The sequence below is a fragment of the Sinohyriopsis cumingii genome, chromosome 16, assembly GCF_028554795.1.
Source record: "Sinohyriopsis cumingii isolate HCF-2022 chromosome 16, ASM2855479v2, whole genome shotgun sequence".
NCBI classification, from domain to species: Eukaryota; Metazoa; Mollusca; class Bivalvia; order Unionida; family Unionidae; genus Sinohyriopsis; species Sinohyriopsis cumingii.
Window position 1 is genome coordinate 78,366,112 of NC_142976.1, and position 17,484 is coordinate 78,383,595.

At 34.9% G+C, this 17,484-nt stretch overlaps 1 protein-coding gene across 7 annotated transcripts in view; it reads left to right on the forward strand.

The window, feature by feature from the left end:
• LOC149780857 (maestro heat-like repeat-containing protein family member 1) overlaps window positions 1–17,484 on the forward strand; it is a 172,993-nt gene that overhangs the window by 41,849 nt on the left and 113,660 nt on the right. For 4 of the 7 annotated variants that reach the window (XM_089937944.1, XM_089937947.1, XM_089937945.1 and 1 more), the window contains exons 14-17: window positions 19–163; window positions 1,498–1,538; window positions 2,972–3,113; window positions 5,143–5,160. In XM_089937944.1, the coding sequence (XP_089794070.1) occupies window positions 19–163; window positions 1,498–1,538; window positions 2,972–3,113; window positions 5,143–5,160 (346 nt within the window). The remainder of the gene's footprint in view (window positions 1–18; window positions 164–1,497; window positions 1,539–2,971; window positions 3,114–5,142; window positions 5,161–17,484) is intronic. The other 3 variants (XM_089937946.1, XM_089937950.1, XM_089937951.1) reach the window with 1 other exon arrangement.

Below are 17,484 nucleotides of genomic sequence, written 5' to 3' on the forward strand. Positions count from 1 at the left end.
TTCTTGCATTTATTACAGGTATTGTGGCCCTTCTTGCTGGAGATGTTGATGCCAGAGAAGTACACTGATGCCATAGGGGTAGTATGCAAATGTCTGGCCACACTAGCAACCAAGAAGAGAGCAGAAAAAGCAGATGACTATGAAATAGACTTTGAAACACAAGGTTGAAATTTATTTATTTTTAAAAACAATCATTTGTTGGGAGCATTATATGATTTTTATCTCAAACTGCTTCAAAGTTTAGTTTTTTAAAGGTATTTATTTCACAGAGAGAGAGAGAGAGAGAGAGAGAGAGAGAGAGACTGAATGGAGAAAAACAATTTGAAGGTTTGGAAGAATAGAATCTCTCATAATGTACTGATGTGGAATAATGAAATCTAAGCTGTTGTCATAATACATGGGGAGGAATGAGGCCTTGCTGAGTTCCTACCCACAGATTATGGGCCCAAACGTGAAATTTTCCTATCTCACACACTCGCACAGATTTTGAGCCTGAGGGTGAAATTTCCCTGGCCCACACACTTAAACAAATTATGACCCCTAAGGTGACATTTTCCTATCCCACACACTTAAACAAACTATGGTCCCAAGGGTGAAATTTTCCTGTCCCACACACTTAAACAAACTATGGGCCCAAGGGTGAAATTTTCCTATCCCATACACTTAAACAGGGTTGATTGTTTTTCGCACATGTCCTGGTAACAAAATGTGGATTTTAATCAACATGTACCCTGTTGATAGAGTTAGCGCCTTCATGGACAAAGTAGCCAGTTTGGATGCTTAAAAAGAGCATATATGCATTTATATGCACTAAAGATTTCAGTGTAAACTAATAAATGTATTTATGAGATAGAAAATAGCAAATATTTTAATGTCACGTGCATGTGTATGTGTGATTTGGACTTTTAACATAGCTTTAACAATTTTTCAGTCATATTGCTATGATGTCTGTACTGTGGCAGTTTATAGTGATGTCAAGCACTGAGGCATTGTGCCGCAGACATAGCATGATGCCCCACCCAGTCGCATTATCCCAAAACCAGGCTGACCAGTCCTAACAGTAACCTCTTTATGAGTGTGCCTAGAGAGGCAGCTGTTAGTATCATTTTTATAAGTCTTTGGTAAGATTCAGCTGGGGTTCAAACCTGTGACCTCTCACATCCGAGGTAGTTAACGTCATATATGTGATGACATCATAAAAGTAAGTAGCATTGAACCAGTCAGAATTCTGTTTTGATGTCACATGAGTTACAATCATGGTCACATGGTAGGATAAAGATTTATGCATTGGTATTCTTAATGGAAATTCTACATCTATACTGATAGGGAATTAGAATTTTTTTTAGGAACTGTGCCATTTCATATTTTACCATTTTCATTTATGATTAATGCTGTACAGGTGATATTAATTTTGCATAAAAGTGACTGAGTTATAATTTTAAAGTATTATGATGCCACACTTATCAAAATTTGTATTAAACGATTACTTTATTTCAGCTAATGTTCCAAAGCCACCTGTCCTTATAGCTCGACTTATGGTAAGTACCATTTTTATTTTATTTTAATGGTCATGTTTTTGTGGAGCTGTCAAAATCTCAGATATTTTTAAAGTCTAAATCAAATAATTTTCTTTGGATGGATCATCTCTAGAGTAATATGTACATGTGCTATGGAAAGTTATAAAAACAACTCCTAATAGTCATAAACAATAAAAACACATTTCTTGTGTAGCAATTTTTGTAAAATCCTTGTTAATGGAACGTTCAAAACCAAGTGGTTACTTCTTTGACTGTTTCACAGTTGCTAATGCACCAGCAGTTTTTCTCAGGTTTTGCTTAAAGATTTTCCTAGCTTCTATTTTCTAAACCCTTTACATTCTTTGGTTGAATCATTCTGAAACAAGAACACATTATTCTTCTACACATTTGTTTACCCATTTGACCTTTGGATCAAGGTCACACTGATGGTTTGAGCATGGACATAGAGGGCCTTGCCTTCTTATTCAGCATTCTTGAAAAAAGGCAGTGTTATGGTAGACATTGTCTTCCTTATTTTTTGGTCTTGTCTAAAAATTGTGTACTTCAGATGGAACGGTCACGCAACAGCCATCATTAATGTATTTATATTAATGTGTTGCATGTAAACATTTGTACATGAACTGTATTGCAGTACTTTTCACGTTAAAGGAAATAATTGGGTGAGATAAACAATCTATGTTGAGGTTTGCATGAGACAAGAAAATCCCAGTCATGGGGTTACAATATGTATCTACCAACTTGGCAAGCCTCATGGCATTCACAAATAATGTAACTCCTTGACTGGGATTTCCTTGTCTTGGTTTAAACCCCAGCAATATATAAATATAATCGCCTTTTCCATCATTGTCTGTCTCTCATGCCATCTGTCTGTTCGTTCACACTGATTTTAACCCCATAGTACTATTTATCCCTTATACATACTGAAATGTCATTAGTAGGTGAATTACCTGTGATACATAGATGTGTCTTTTTATCTTTTCTGGTCCAATTTTCTGTTTTAGTTTAATGTGAATGTTGTTTTACATTTCTGTCCATCTCATCAGCTACATTTTTGACAGTTATAGCCATAAGTTGGCCACTCTTTTTTGGTGCTAAAAATGTAGAGTACAGACGCCTTGGAATCATGCACAGGCTGTCCATGTTAATGGAAAAAAGAATGATATGAAATAATTGAAGCTCATTTAAAAGAAATGGAATTTATTTATATTTCAGACTGTTTGCCTTAATTCATTTTTAGATGCAACACTGGATACCATTCACAATGCCAAATGAAATAAACTTTAATGATTTCATGCAAACAGCATAGACTCTGCTGTCTTACTGCGTGTGACTAATTTGGGTCAGCTCTTCATAGTTTACGAGTGCATTGTCCTAGTATAAGTAGTTTGAATTTTTTTTATAGCTTAACATTTTTGAGTCCCTCTATTCACCAGGTACTGGCAGGAAGGCCCCAGGGTGGCAGGGGGAGAGGAGTCCATGTGCTGCAGTTGATGCAGGGGATAGCACCTAATCTGCATGAACATCTTGTGGAGTTATGGGATACTGTCATTCCAAAACTGATATCTTATCTAGAAGGTGTGTTTTGATTTGAACAATAATAATAATATTAATAATAATTAATAGTAGAAACTTTTTCATAGAGGGTTAAATTGGGAAAACATACCCATTTTCATTGAGGGTAAAAAATTTTGAATGCACATTTTTTCATATAAGGTAAAATTGGGAAAATGTACCCATTTTTCATCAAGGGTATTATTTGGAATGCACACATTTTCATAGAAGGTAAAATTGGGAAAATATACCAATTTTCTTAGAGGGTACTATTTGGAATGCACACATTTTCATAGAATGTAAAATTGGGAAAAATATCCCCATTTTCAGTGAGGGTGATATTTGCATTGCACACATTTTCTTAGAATGTAAAATTGGGAAAATGTACTCATTTTCATAGAAGGTTCAATTTGGTATACACACATTTTCATAGAATGTAAAATTGGGAAAAATATCTCCATTTTCATAGAGGGTAATATTTGGAATGCACACATTTTCATAGAAGGTAAAATTGGGAAAATATACCAATTTTCGTAGAGGGTACTGTTTGGAATGCACACATTTTCATAGAATGTAAAATTGGGAAAAATATCCCCATTTTCAGTAAGGGTAATATTTGGATTGCACACATTTTCTTAGAATGTAAAATTGGGAAAATGTACTCATTTTCATAGAAGGTATAATTTGGTATACACACATTTTCATAGAATGTAAAATTGGGAAAATATCCCCATTTTCATAGAGGGTAATATTTGGAATGCACACATTTTCATAGACGGTAAAATAAGGAAAAATATCCCCATTTTCATAGATGGTAATATTTGGAATGTGCCCATTTTCATAGAGGGTAAAATTGGGAAAATTTACCCATTTACATCAAGGGTAGTATTTTGAATCTACACATTTTCATTGAAGGTAAATTTGGGAAAATATACCCATTTTTATCAAGGGTAATATTTGGAATGCACACATTTTCATAGAAGATAAAATTGGGAAAATATCCCCATTTTCATAGAGGGTACTATTTGGAATGCACACATTTTCATAGAAGGTAAAATTGGGAAAATATACACATTTTCATATAAGGTTAAATTGGGAAAATGTACCCATTTACATGAAGGGTAATATTTGGAATGCACACATTTTCATAGAAGGTAAAATTGGGAAAATATACCCATTTTTATAGACGGAAAAATTGGGGAAATATACCCATTTTCATAGAAGGTACAATTTGGTATACACACATTTTCATAGAGGGTAATATATGGAATGCACATTTTCATAGAAGGTACAATTTGGTATATACACATTTTCATAGAAGGTAAAATTGGTAAAATTTTCACATTTTCATAGAAGGTACAATTTGGAATACACACATTTTCATAGAGGGTAATATTTGGAATGCACACATTTTCATAGAAGGTAAAATTGGGAAAATGTACACATTTTGTAGAAGGTAGAATTCAGGAAATGTACACATTTTCATGAAAGGTAAAATAGGTAAAATATTCCCATTTTTGTAGAGGGTAATGTTTGGAATGCACCCATTTTCATAAAAGGTAAAATTGGGAAAATATACCCATTTTCATAGAGGGCAAAATTGAGAAAATATGCCCATTTTAGGCATTGGTAATTGGGCTAAAATTCTGCTTTCCAAGAGGAAAATTCATAATAAATATGAGAAAAAGAGGAAGCAATTACATTATTCATTTATTCATTTAGAATTTTCTCCCATTTGTTACATTTTGTGAACAATGCAGAATTTTTTCCATTTATTAACATTTTTCTGAACAAGTCCAGTGACTTCTCCAGCAATATGAACTCTTTTGGGATTGACTCCAAACAAAAATCGAATTTGAAGTTTTAAAATGTAAGTATAAACATATATAGAGTGAAGCCCAGACATTTTTTAAAATTTGAATTCTAGAATGCTTACTCTTGTGCTGGAATGGTAACAGTATGCATGATGTTGATAAATTGTAGGGTCTTATATATTGATAGAATTCATTTTTGATTTTGGAATGCAGTTGTATAAGGTTTGTGATTTTTACAGAGAGGAGTCAAGGAAATGGTAGGTATTAAAGTACTGTATTTAGATGTGTAATTTGTACCAAAATCTAGACACATCAAGTTTGCCATTGAATAATGTGTCAGTTAGGGTTTGTTCTGTTCACTGCTGATCAGGTAGGAGAATGAACAGCAAAGACCCTGATTTGCTGGTGCAGAATACAATGGCATATATGGGTCTGGTTTCATTAAACATCTTGCATTTTTTCCTCAAGTTACCTTTTTTATATCTTAGATTGGAATTATAAGCTTTCATTGAACAGGCATTAAGAATTAGACATCACTCAGAGCATCCTGTGATTTCCTGGAATTTGTCTTGTTTTAACTCCAGGGAAAAGTGAGGTTTGCCTCAGATTGGAGGAATTTCTCAATTTTTTTTTAAGAATAAAAATACTTGTAGGTGAAGTTTTAAATCTAATGAGTTTTCTTTTTTGTATGTATCTTCATCTACCTAAAACAAAAAAATATCTAATATTGCAAGTTAGTGCAAAATCTCACTTTGAGGAAAATTTTGGAGAAATTTAGTGAAACTGGTGTCAGGGTTTGTACTCTTTATAGGTGGTTGGATGTTGTGCTTGGGTTAATCAAATATTTTCTACCCTAATTTTGTTCTTGGTTTCACTTATTTCTCAAATTTCTGCCACAATATTTCACAATAGTTTGTTTGGACATAAAAAAAACATCAAAAGTTGTGATTTTTGGCATATCTACATGTCTTGAACATATAAGAAAATAAAAGTAAAACCCTTCTAATCAGACATTTCTTTCCTAAGGTTTAATGCAGGATTTGTATTAATGAATCACGTCAAGAAATAATTGCTTCTGGAACATGTCATTCTCAAACAGGTTAAATACAGTAAATTTCAAAGCATTCATTGCACTGCTTTTCCACTAGTGTTGTCAACTTCAAGATTTTCTGTTGAAAATTTTGAAAGACATAGATAATTTTTTTATGTCAAAATTCATTATGTTAATTTAAGGAAAGAAACACTGCAGATGAAGAAAATTATATTTATATTACCCGTCATGTAGATTTTAGTATTCAACACAATGTTATCAGTTTGATTATATACTTTTATCATGGCATTACAAAATATAAAACTGAGTCCACTATTATTTGAGATATTCAGTGAAACTTAGACAAAATATTGCATGCCATCTTTGTGTTTTTTCTTTAATTTGTTTCTGCAGTTTGAATGTAGTTTTTAAATACAACATCATTTAATATCAGCAAACAGAAACATTTGCTATGGTATTGTTGTTGTTGTTGTAGGGTTTAACGACATTTTTCAGCACAAGATAGGCTATACATGGCGGTCATTATTTATGGTGAAGGAAGAAAACTTAGGGAAAAGCCCGGAAAGAACCACCGACCCACGAGAAACTACTGGCAATCTTTCTCACATACCCACATTAGCTGAATCCAAGACTCGAACCCACGCAGACAGATTTCTATGGTTTAACTTCCCTAGGTGGAAAATACCCTTACCATATAACAAGAATTCATCCTATCATTGGGGTGAACCAGAACATTGTAGATCATGAGATGTTGGTCCAACCCCAGATACCATACCCATACAAACTGTCCTTCAGTCTTTTCCCAGTTGCAGCCATTATGGGCTGTAAATTCTTTGTCATAACAGAAATTGAGTTCATGTTTTATGTCAGTATTTAAGTTTTCTGGTTGATTTGAGCTCTCTTGAGAGCTAGTAACAGTCTTTTTCCTTAAAAATAAAATCTGAGTTTTCTTTCTCTGGCTTTCTCAAGTTTCAGAGAGGATTCCAATAGTCTCTTGGAGACTGTTTTAGGGTTAGTGGTCCACCTCCCGGGGGAAGTTATATATGAGTGGAGAGTGAGTTGGTAGAGTGAGTGAGTAAGTACCAGAACTTTCCTCCAGAAAAAAAAGAAATGTGGGTATTTCCATTGGGAACTGAGCCTGCTTCTCAGTTTAGACACTGGAAACTTTAAGACAAATAGCTAGGTAACTAGCACCATTAGCCTCACATGCTGACCACTTTTCAGCACAGCTATTCACCCAGCTGATTATAGAATTTGCCTTTGATTGTTTGTTGGAGGCAGCTATGAAAACATATTGGCAGGTATTGCCCTTGTCCATACCTTGTCATTGTAGCCCCTCTGGACACATTCAAGGTCTCAAAAAGAGAATAGTAAGAACTTTCTAAGGAATGTTTTGCTGGAAGCAGAGACTATCTTGGTGGGGGGGGGGGGAAGGCTGATCGCCTCTTTGGCTTTGCAGTATCTCAGAGACCAGCAACACTGGTCTTTTGTATCCATGCATGGCCCATCAAACCAGTCAAAATGCAAAATCATCCTGACTCACCACAGAGTCTTTTGGTGAGATTCTTTGAAGCCATGCATCCCCATACCAAGTGACAACCCCATTTTAGAACTCTTCTTTAGCAGTTAGGTCCCAGAAGGGCATGCTGCAAAGACCAGATAGGAAATTTGCAGGTCTTTCCCCCTGTCCTAAGGACAAGGGTATGGTCTGGCAGAAACGTCAGTGGCTAGGTTCTTTCTGTTATACAGGTGAGCCCAACTTGGGTATCAAGATTTTGCTTCTCTCCTTAGGTCCCCCATGTTTTTCTTTCAGTCAGATCTAGTGCAAATAAAGAAGGAGGTGCACTCTCTTCTTCAGAAGGGTGCAATAAGAGGAAGGTTGTTCAGTCCATTTAAGGTCAGTACATATCCTAGTCTTCCTTTTTTGATAATTGGTCGATCCACAATGGTTGACTAAAGTTCCTCAAATTAGATCTCTTGTTTTTGGTCCATAGTGACCAGGCTAGATCTTCTACCGAACCTGGAGAAATTGGAAACTTCAACTCAAAATTTTTAAAAATTTTTCACAAACACGATTAGTCTTGTCCCATGCGACAACGTTGTTTAGAAACTGTCCCAGTTACATGTGCTGAAAGCATTGACCACGTGTTGGACTCTATATTCTTTGCTGGGGTGCCCTGAGTGGCTGAGTGGTCTAAAGCACTCACTGTTATGGATCACTGCCATCTCATCTCTGTCTGGGTGGGTTCGAGTCTCAGACTCAGCCAATGTGGGTATGTGAGAAAGCTTGCCAGTAGCTTCTTGTGGGTCGGTAGTTCTTTCATGGGTTTTCTCAGGTTCTTCTTCCTCCATTTATACTGGCCACCATGTAGAGCCTATATTGTGCTGAAAAATGGTGTTAAACCCCATAACAACAACAGCAAAACATTCTCTGCTGAATAGTTCATACTCTGCAATGGATGTGGTTCCCCTAGGCAGGCTGTACATGTGCCCTCTCCTGGTTCCCCTTTTGTAGAACTGGAAACTGCATCAGGACTCTTTAAATGCTCAGATTTCTCTTGGTGTAGGTATTCACCATCATCTACTTTGGTGGTTAAATCTAGGCCAGTTTCTGAGCAGAGATCTCAATGCATGTCTGCAAACCCCACTCCTGTTGATTTACAGACTTGTTAGATTCAGGGTGTGGTGCTCAACTGAAAATGAAATGGCTGAATCTTCAGGTTTCACATTCCAAGAAGAATCTGTTCTCCATGTCATCAATTTGGAAATGAGGGCAATGTTCTTAGCTCCTCATGAGTCTGAATTAAATGGGAGTTCACTGTGTGAAGGTTTCCTTCGATGACATATCAGTGGTAGAGTACCTCAGAAGATGAGGAGGCACATATACACTGTTCACAATACAGAGATTGGAACCTCCTTTGCTGGGTATAAGGGTTATCTTGTGAGCTAGCCGTATTCCTTGTAAAAAGATATTTTGGAGTACAGCTTGACAAGTATGGGAAGATAGTCCTCACAGAATGGTCTCTACTCCAATCCATAGCAGATTTTCTGTTCCAACTTTTGGGGACACTGTATTTGGACATTTTTGAAGTTTAAACAACAAGCTCCCATTTTTTATTTCCTCAGTCACCACTCAGAGGAGTGGACATTTTCAGCCAGAAGTGCAATTGTCTGTTCACTTATGTTTCCCCATCCATCAGCATCATTATTCTGGTAATTCAAAAATATGAACTCCACTGCTTAGTTCCTTGTGTTAGCCTCTCTGTGGTTAGATGGTCTTATTGTCTTTTTGATGTATTTGAGCTGCCATGATTTGCTGTCTAAGGCCTAGATGGAATGTCTCTTGCATCATGTGGTCTTTAACTAAAACCCCTATGAACCATTGGGTGAAGCTTCTTTTGAAAACCTTTCCCAGCAACTGGTTTTTTTGCTGCCATTATAATCTGCATGATGAAGGAATGTGCTTCATGACTTCATGGCCTATCTAGTCTGTATGAGATTCAGTGGAATTATGAGTTGGTTTTCTCCTTTGTGAACCAGGTTTTTAACAGATATTAGCTTCTTTCGGTTGTTCCACTTTTGATTAAAATCCCTAGTCTCTTTTTGACCCTTATGAGAGGACTAATTCTTGTCAAGTGGTCAGAGCATTTTCCACTCTGTGAAGTACCAGCTGCATGGTAGCAACAGGTAATTATTTCACAATTACAATTAGTTCTGTCCCCAAAAACTACATTTTACAATCAAGAGTGGACAAACTTTGACAAGCTTTGCAAATGTATTTCAGCTTTGCTAGGGAAAAATACAAACTGATTAGTATACTATTTATTCTGATAACAAATATTGTACTATACAAGTGTTATTATTTTTCTTGTAACAAATGACAGCATAAAGCAAACATTGAAACTCTATTTCAGTTTCTTATGATACTGAAGTTGCTTGCATATATACATCAAATACCTACGTTTTGTGTTCCAAGTTTAATGTGTCATAATAATATATTGAATCTGTCAGGTCAAGGCATATTCTTACATCATCAGATGAGTTATTTCCCCTGTCTTACAACACAGTGTAGTTTTGTATGCATTACATGCTATCCCATGTTCCACATTGCTTTGATATACTTTGTGAATGGAATCTTAAACAGTTTGGGATTTATGAAAGTTTAGGTAATTGTATCAAAGAATAACTGGTGCAGAGACATCAGCGAAAAGACCTATTAAATAGTTCCATTTGGGGTATGTGATACAAAAATATGGATTGAAAATCGATATTTCTTGTCAGATCAATTATGTAAAATAATATGGGTATGTAATTAAAGGTACACACAACTGTAATAAAAGCAAGACAATGATCTGCCATTTCTCCTGTTTGGTTTCCTATGTCATAAATATAGCAGTGCAGATCATCTTATGTCAGTGCTTTAAGCTGATCTAGGTCTATGCTGTTTTTGCAGTTGGGTTCATGTTTGGTACTGGTGAATATTTTAATATAAGCTTGTTTGCTATTTTGATAGTTGGAAGTAAAAAATTAATATGGTACGTTTTCCTAATGTACTTATTAAAACAGAGATTTGAATTTGTTAACTAACAGATCTTGCACACAGCTTATACATGGCAGAATGTTTTTTAAAAATGTGCATTGTTTTACACAGGTTATTATGAACTAGAAATTTAACTTGGCAGAGGAATTAACATTAACATACATTAGTTTAATAGATGCAAAGAGAAGGAGTGCCATTGTTATGTTAACAAATTTAACCAAGTTTCTCTGTTAACTGTAATAAAAAGCTCACAGCGGATCACTTCCATCATAACTTAAAGTCATGGGAGGTACTACCATAAATCCTTCTCACATCATTGGATTTAATTAAGTCACAGTAATGGTGTCAAGCACCTAAGTAACATTGAGTGTCAGTTTTGGTTACATTCCCATACAGCTTATAAATATTGGGAAGGTCTATTACTTCATTATATTTTTGTAATGCATCAATTTTTGTGTGGCCTTTGTGTATCTCTTCACTTATATTCTATATTTATCTGAATCTTTTAATCTCACTTATCTCATATCATCTGCATTTTTATCACTTTGGGATTTTATGCATTGGCTTTGAATCAGGGCCAGCTGAACATTTGATTGATTCTGATGCATTTTAGAAATCTTAGTTGCTGGGACTAGAAAACCAGCTGAGATAAATAGCTACCACTTCAGTTGTGTGCAATGCATTATTTAAAAAAATATTGCTTATAGCAGAGTTAGAGGCAAAAACTTAATGTGAATTAGGCATGCTTCTCAAGATGGGATGATCTGACAGAACCATTACTTTTCTGCAGCATTTTGAGAAACTGAAGCAGTGCACCAAAGATGTAGAAAAAGTAGCTGTTTATCATGGCTGACTTTTGGTCAGATTGGTTTTGAATCATTCAGACACCTAGACCAATACTAGAGAATGAGAATGGCTGAGACATAAAGCTACTGCCAGAAAGCTCAAAGAATTATAATTCTGCATAATTTTGACAGAATTGTTTGGTTCTTTTTCTTTTAAATCACCTCAGTGAGTTCAATACATATATATATATATATAGAAAGCTTATTTAAAAACATGGCTGCCAATGTGTAATAATAATAATAATAATATTAATGATGGTTATAATAATAATAATAATAATACTAATAACAATGGTTTTAATAATAATGATGATGGTGATAATAATTTAAAAAAATAATGATAATAGTAATGATAATAATAATAATGGTAATAATAATAATAGTAGTAGTAGTAGTAATAATGAAAACAATAATAATAATAATAATAATAATAATAATAATGAAGAGCTTATTAAACCAGTGTGTAACATAGTTAGAGGCAGTTGGCAAAGAGATATACTACTGCATTATGCTTTAGCTACTAGACTTTACAGATCATTCACAGATCTTACCTGTGTCTGTGAGTTTGAGTCTTGACTTTACAGCTCATGCACACATCTTACCTGTGTCTGTGAGTTTGAGTCTTGACTTTACAGCTCATTCACACATCTTACCTGTGTATGTGAGTTTTATTCTTGACTTTACAGATCATTCACACATCTCACCTGTCCATGTGAGCCTGAGTCTTGACTTTACCAATCCGGGTATGTGAGAAAGCTTGCTAGTAACTTCCCATGGTTTTGCTGTTCTTCTCAGGGTCTTCTTTGGTTCTTGCTCCACCAAATAGTCTAGCCAACATATATAGCCTATCATGTGCTGAAAAATGGTGTTAAACTCCACAAAACCAATCGAAACCAAACCTCTGTTGTGATGAAGAATCATCTGTCAACCATTTGCAAATACGGTTTAAAATATGTATAATAATTTATATCCATTGTAAATTTGAGCACTATTTTCAGTAGAAGTTTCAATCACTGTGTATAAAAAATCAGTTTAGAAATCATAAAATCCCAGATTGAGATTGCTTTTCTTGTCTCACCCACGTTAGCAAATTTTGACATGTACATTCTTCCATCAGTTATGGCAATTAAGCATTGAGATTCTGTGTTAATAATTTTGTGTTGAGGTTGATATATCTCGGCTACAGTGGGTATAGAAAAGGGCTGTGTATAGATGAAACAGCTCATTCTGCAGGACTGTTGTTTCTCAAACAACAAGAATTTGATGTTGAAGTGCGTACAACTGAGCCACAGTGGGTATAGAACATCAACCTATGTATAGATGAAGCACCACAATCTGCAGAACTCAGTCATTAATGGTTTTTGTGTTGAAGTTTGTACAGCTCAGTTGCAGTGGGTGTGCATTATAGTTGTTAATAGATAAGACACCACACAGTTGTTCTCTGATGCCAAGGATTTTGTGTTGAATTAGCTAAAACTCCACTAAAGTGATGTAGAACATAGACCTATGTAGAGATGAACACCAAATTCTTCAGAACCATTGTTCTCGTACACCAAGGATTTGGTGTTGAAGTTTGTATGGCTCAGCAACATTGGGTATAAAATATAGACCTATGTATAAATTAAACACCAAAATGTGCAGAACCAATTTTTGCAGACACCAAAAGATTTTGTTCAAACCAGATTATATTTTTAATATTATTCTTTTAGACATTTAAATAGGAAAGAGGATTCAGTCTGAGACTGTTTCATTTTCAAGGTCTTATGTTCTGTTGCAGAGGTTTGAAAATGAGAAAATTTAAATAATTCATTTATGTTCAAGGAAGTTTTCAGTATATTTTTCTTGATGTTAAAAAGTTTTAGATAAAAGTAATACAGCTGAATGTCTTTTACCATTAAGTTGCAGTTGCACAAAATGATTTGGTCAGTCAGTTCCTTTCTTGAAATTTGGTCAGTTCTGTTCTTGAGATGTTTTCTTGTGTACACTCTGTCAGTCTGCAAGCAGCATAGACCATTATCTGTTATCACTTAGTGTGCTTGCTGGTCAGGGTCGGCTTTGGTTAATAACATTTCAAGAGAACACCATAAATCCAGACACTTTTGTCATGGAATTCTGTGCCAAAAAAGGAACTCCTGCTGAAATTTAACTTGTAGCTGAGAATGATTACAATTTCAGGATCATCATATTGTATGTATTGCTACAGATGTAAGCAAAAATCTAACCATTCTGTTCACTCATTTTAGAATTGCCAAATAGCCAGCACTCATTTTAGCATGGCCAAATAACTAGCACTCATTGTAGCATTGCCAAATAACTAGCACTCATTGTAGCATTGCCAAATAACTAGCACTCCTTGTAGCGTGGCCAAATAACTAGTACTCATAGCATGGTCAGATAACTAGCACTCATTTTAGCATGGTCAAATAATTAGCACACATTTTAACAGGGCCAAATAACTAGCAAACTTGCTTATAATATGGAGGCAGTTGTGTAGTCCATTTTGTTCTTGCAAAAATGGTGAAAAATAGCTGAAAAGTCACGATTGTAATTGATAAATGAAAGATCAATATGTCATTTTCTTTATTGTTGAAAACTGTGATTAATGCACAGAAATTTGAATTTGACATTTTGAAATTTAGCTTATTTAATAGGAAATCATATGTTTTGTAGTATTTTCTAGTAAGAAAAATATTTTTTAAATAAATAAAACTGTTTACAACAAATTATTGAGCAATGAAAATGTAAATGCTTTCAGGTAGCAGTGCTAAGAAATACCATATAAAAAGTCATTTCAAGTGAAATTCATGTTTTAATCTGGTTTTATTGCAGTTATCTTCAGTATGATATGTAATTTTTTTCTTGAATGTGAAAAGAGCTGTTTGACAGTCACAGCGTTGCATAAAGTGGTTCTGTGAAAAGATTAATTTGACTGTCACATCATTGCATAAAGGGGTTCATTTGTGAAAAATAATTGACTCTCACATCATTGCATCAAGTGGTTCTGTGAAAAGATTCAGTTGACTGTTGCATCATTGCATAAAGGGGTTCATTTGTGAAAAATCAGTTGACTCTCACATTGCATCAAGTGGTTCTGTGAAAAGAGACATTTGACAGTCCCAGTGTTGCATAAAGTGGTTCTGTGAAAAGATTCAGTTGACTGTTGCATCATTGCATAAAGGGGTTCATTTGTGAAAAGAGACATTTGACAGTCCCAGTGTTGCATAAAGTGGTTCTGTGAAAAGATTCAGTTGACTGTCACATCACTGCATAAAGTGGTTCAGTTGTGAAAAATCATTTGACTCTCACATCATTGCATCAAGTGGTTTGGTGAAAAGAGTCAGTTGACTGTCACAGCAATGCATTAAGCAATTTAAATGTGAAAAGAGTAAATTGACTCACAGCAATGCATTAAGTGGTTCTGTGAAAAGAGTGAGTTGATAGTGACAGCAATGCATCATGTGGTTTGGTGAAAAGAGTCAATTGACTGTCACAGCAATGCATTAAGTGGTTCTGTGAAAAGAGTCAGTTGACAGTCACAGCAATGCATTAAGCATTTTAAATATGAAAAGAGTCAGTTGACAGTCACAGCAATGCATCGAGTTGTTCTGTGAAAAGAATCAGTTGAAAGTCGCAGAAATTCATAAAGTGGTTCTTTGGAAAGAGTCAATTCACTGTCACAGGAATATACAAAGTGGTTCAGATGTGGAAAGAGGCAATTGTTTGTATCGGCATTGCATACAGTGGTTTAAATGTGAAAAGAGGCAATTTATTATCACAGCAATACATCAAATGGTTCTATGAAATGAGCCAATTGACTGCCAGAGCATTGCATAAAGTGGGTCCTATAGGACACAAGTCAGTTGACAGTTCAGCTTTGCATCAGGTGGTTCAAATGCGAAAAGACTCAGTTGACTCAGATTTTGTATCAGATTTATTTCTGGGCACTTTTCCATCCTTTAGCTATGTAAAACTATTGGTTTTTTGAAGCCCCCCCCCCATTGCATCAGAAGTTTATAAAGGCTTTTATATGTATTTGTATCCCCCATGGATTGGTTTGTGTTTGTTTTCCAGTAAAATAATCAGAAAGAATTTTCTCTATAATTTTTTAATAATATTTTTTCAATTTAGGTGGGCTGTACCCATAAGGTTCCTGACAGAACAGGTCCTATTATTTTCCTCCCCTCAATGTTGAAAAGGTGTCATATTTTTATGACATGGACTTCCCTTTGCCAACACTGAACTCTTTGGTTTTCCTGTCATTGTCACTATTGTTCTGTGATCCGGGCCAGGGATCTATCATATTGTCATGTGTTTGTTATTTGTGTACGCTATAATGTTGTAACATTGTATCAAGTGGTTCTGTGATCTGGGCCAGTGATATTTCCTATTGTCCTTTGTGTGTTATATGTTTATGCTATAATGTTGTAGCATTGTATCAAGTGGTTCTGTGATCTGGGCCAATAATCTGTCATATTGTCCTTTGTGCATTATATGTGTATGCTGTAATGTTGCAGCATTGTATCAAGTGGTTCTGTGATCTGGGCCAGTGATATTTCCTATTGTCCTGTGTGTGTTATATGTATATGCTATAATGTTATAGCATTGTATCAAGTGGTTCTGTGATCTGGGCCAGTGATATGTCGTATTGTCCTGTGTGAGCTGTATGTGTATGCTATAATGTTATAGCATTTTATCAAGTGGTTCTGTGATCTGGGCCAGTGATCTATCCTATTGTCCTTTGTGTGTGTGTTATATGTGTATGCTATAATGTTGTAGCATTTTATCAGGTGGTTCTGTGATCTGGGCCAATGATTTATCATATTGTCCTGTGTGAGCTGTATGTGTATGGTATAATGTAGCATTGTATCAAGTGGTTCTGTGAAAATGTAATTAAGTAGAAGCTTACTAAGCAGCTAAGCTGGGTTTTTATTTTTTAAAATTAACTGTTGAGAACTTAATGGTCCTTTGATACAGTGACGCATTCAAGCTAGTCTGCAGATTCATTTCTCCAGCTAATTACAGTACTTGAAAGGAGTGAAATCACATGATAAACAACTGTTGTAAAAGTCACATACCATATACAACTCTTGTAAATATTATTCACTTTAGACAGCTATTTTTAAAATCACAAACCATCAACAACTCTTGTTAAAATCACAAACCATCGACAACTCTTGTTAAAATAACACACCATTGACAAATCTTGTTAAAATCACACACCATTGACAATTCTTGTTAAAATCACACACCACTGACAACTATTGTTTAAATGGCAAACCATTGACAAATCTTGTTAAAATCACACACCATAGACAGTTATTGTTAAAATCACACACCATTGAGAACTATTGTTTAAATCACACACCATTGACAAATCTTGTTAAAATCACACACCATAAACAGTTATTGTTAAAATCACACACCATAGAGAACTCTTGTCAAAACCTCATACCATAGAAAACTCTTGTTAAAATCACACACCAGAGAAAACTCTTCTTAATATCACGCACCTTAGACAACAAAACTTTTTTTACATTTGCTAACATATGGATTGCTGTGATACATTTAAAACTTACTTGCAAGTTCTAATATCTTTATTAATTTCCTTAAACCTGAGATAGATGGACTTATCAAAGACAATATTGTTAAGAAATGACACAATTGGTGTCGATCGTAACTAAATCCCAGCCTCACCCCATTGATTACATGGAAAGAGCTAGACTTTATACTTCTCCAACTCACATGGTACAAGTGTTTGCCATACCAGTTAACTAAAGTATGAACTATGTAGATGAGTATTTGAGTATCAAGCAATTTTTTAAAGAGCGTCCAATGATTGACCCTATCAGATGCCTTACTGGCATCAGAAAAACATGCAAACACCATGATGCCATGTTCTACATAATAGTTGACAGTTAAGGGCATAGAAGCATAAATCTGTTGAATGCTGCTTTTTAAAACTGAACTATATTGAAGATTGTGACTTCACATCTTTGTAGTATGATGCATTCAAATATTTTTTCACATAATTGTCATAAGAGCTATAGGTGTATAATTAGTTTGGTCCATCAGGTTATTAAGATAAGCCTATTCCCTTTTTAAAGAATTGTAACCGGTTTTCTTGAAAGAAATCTTTTACTTATAA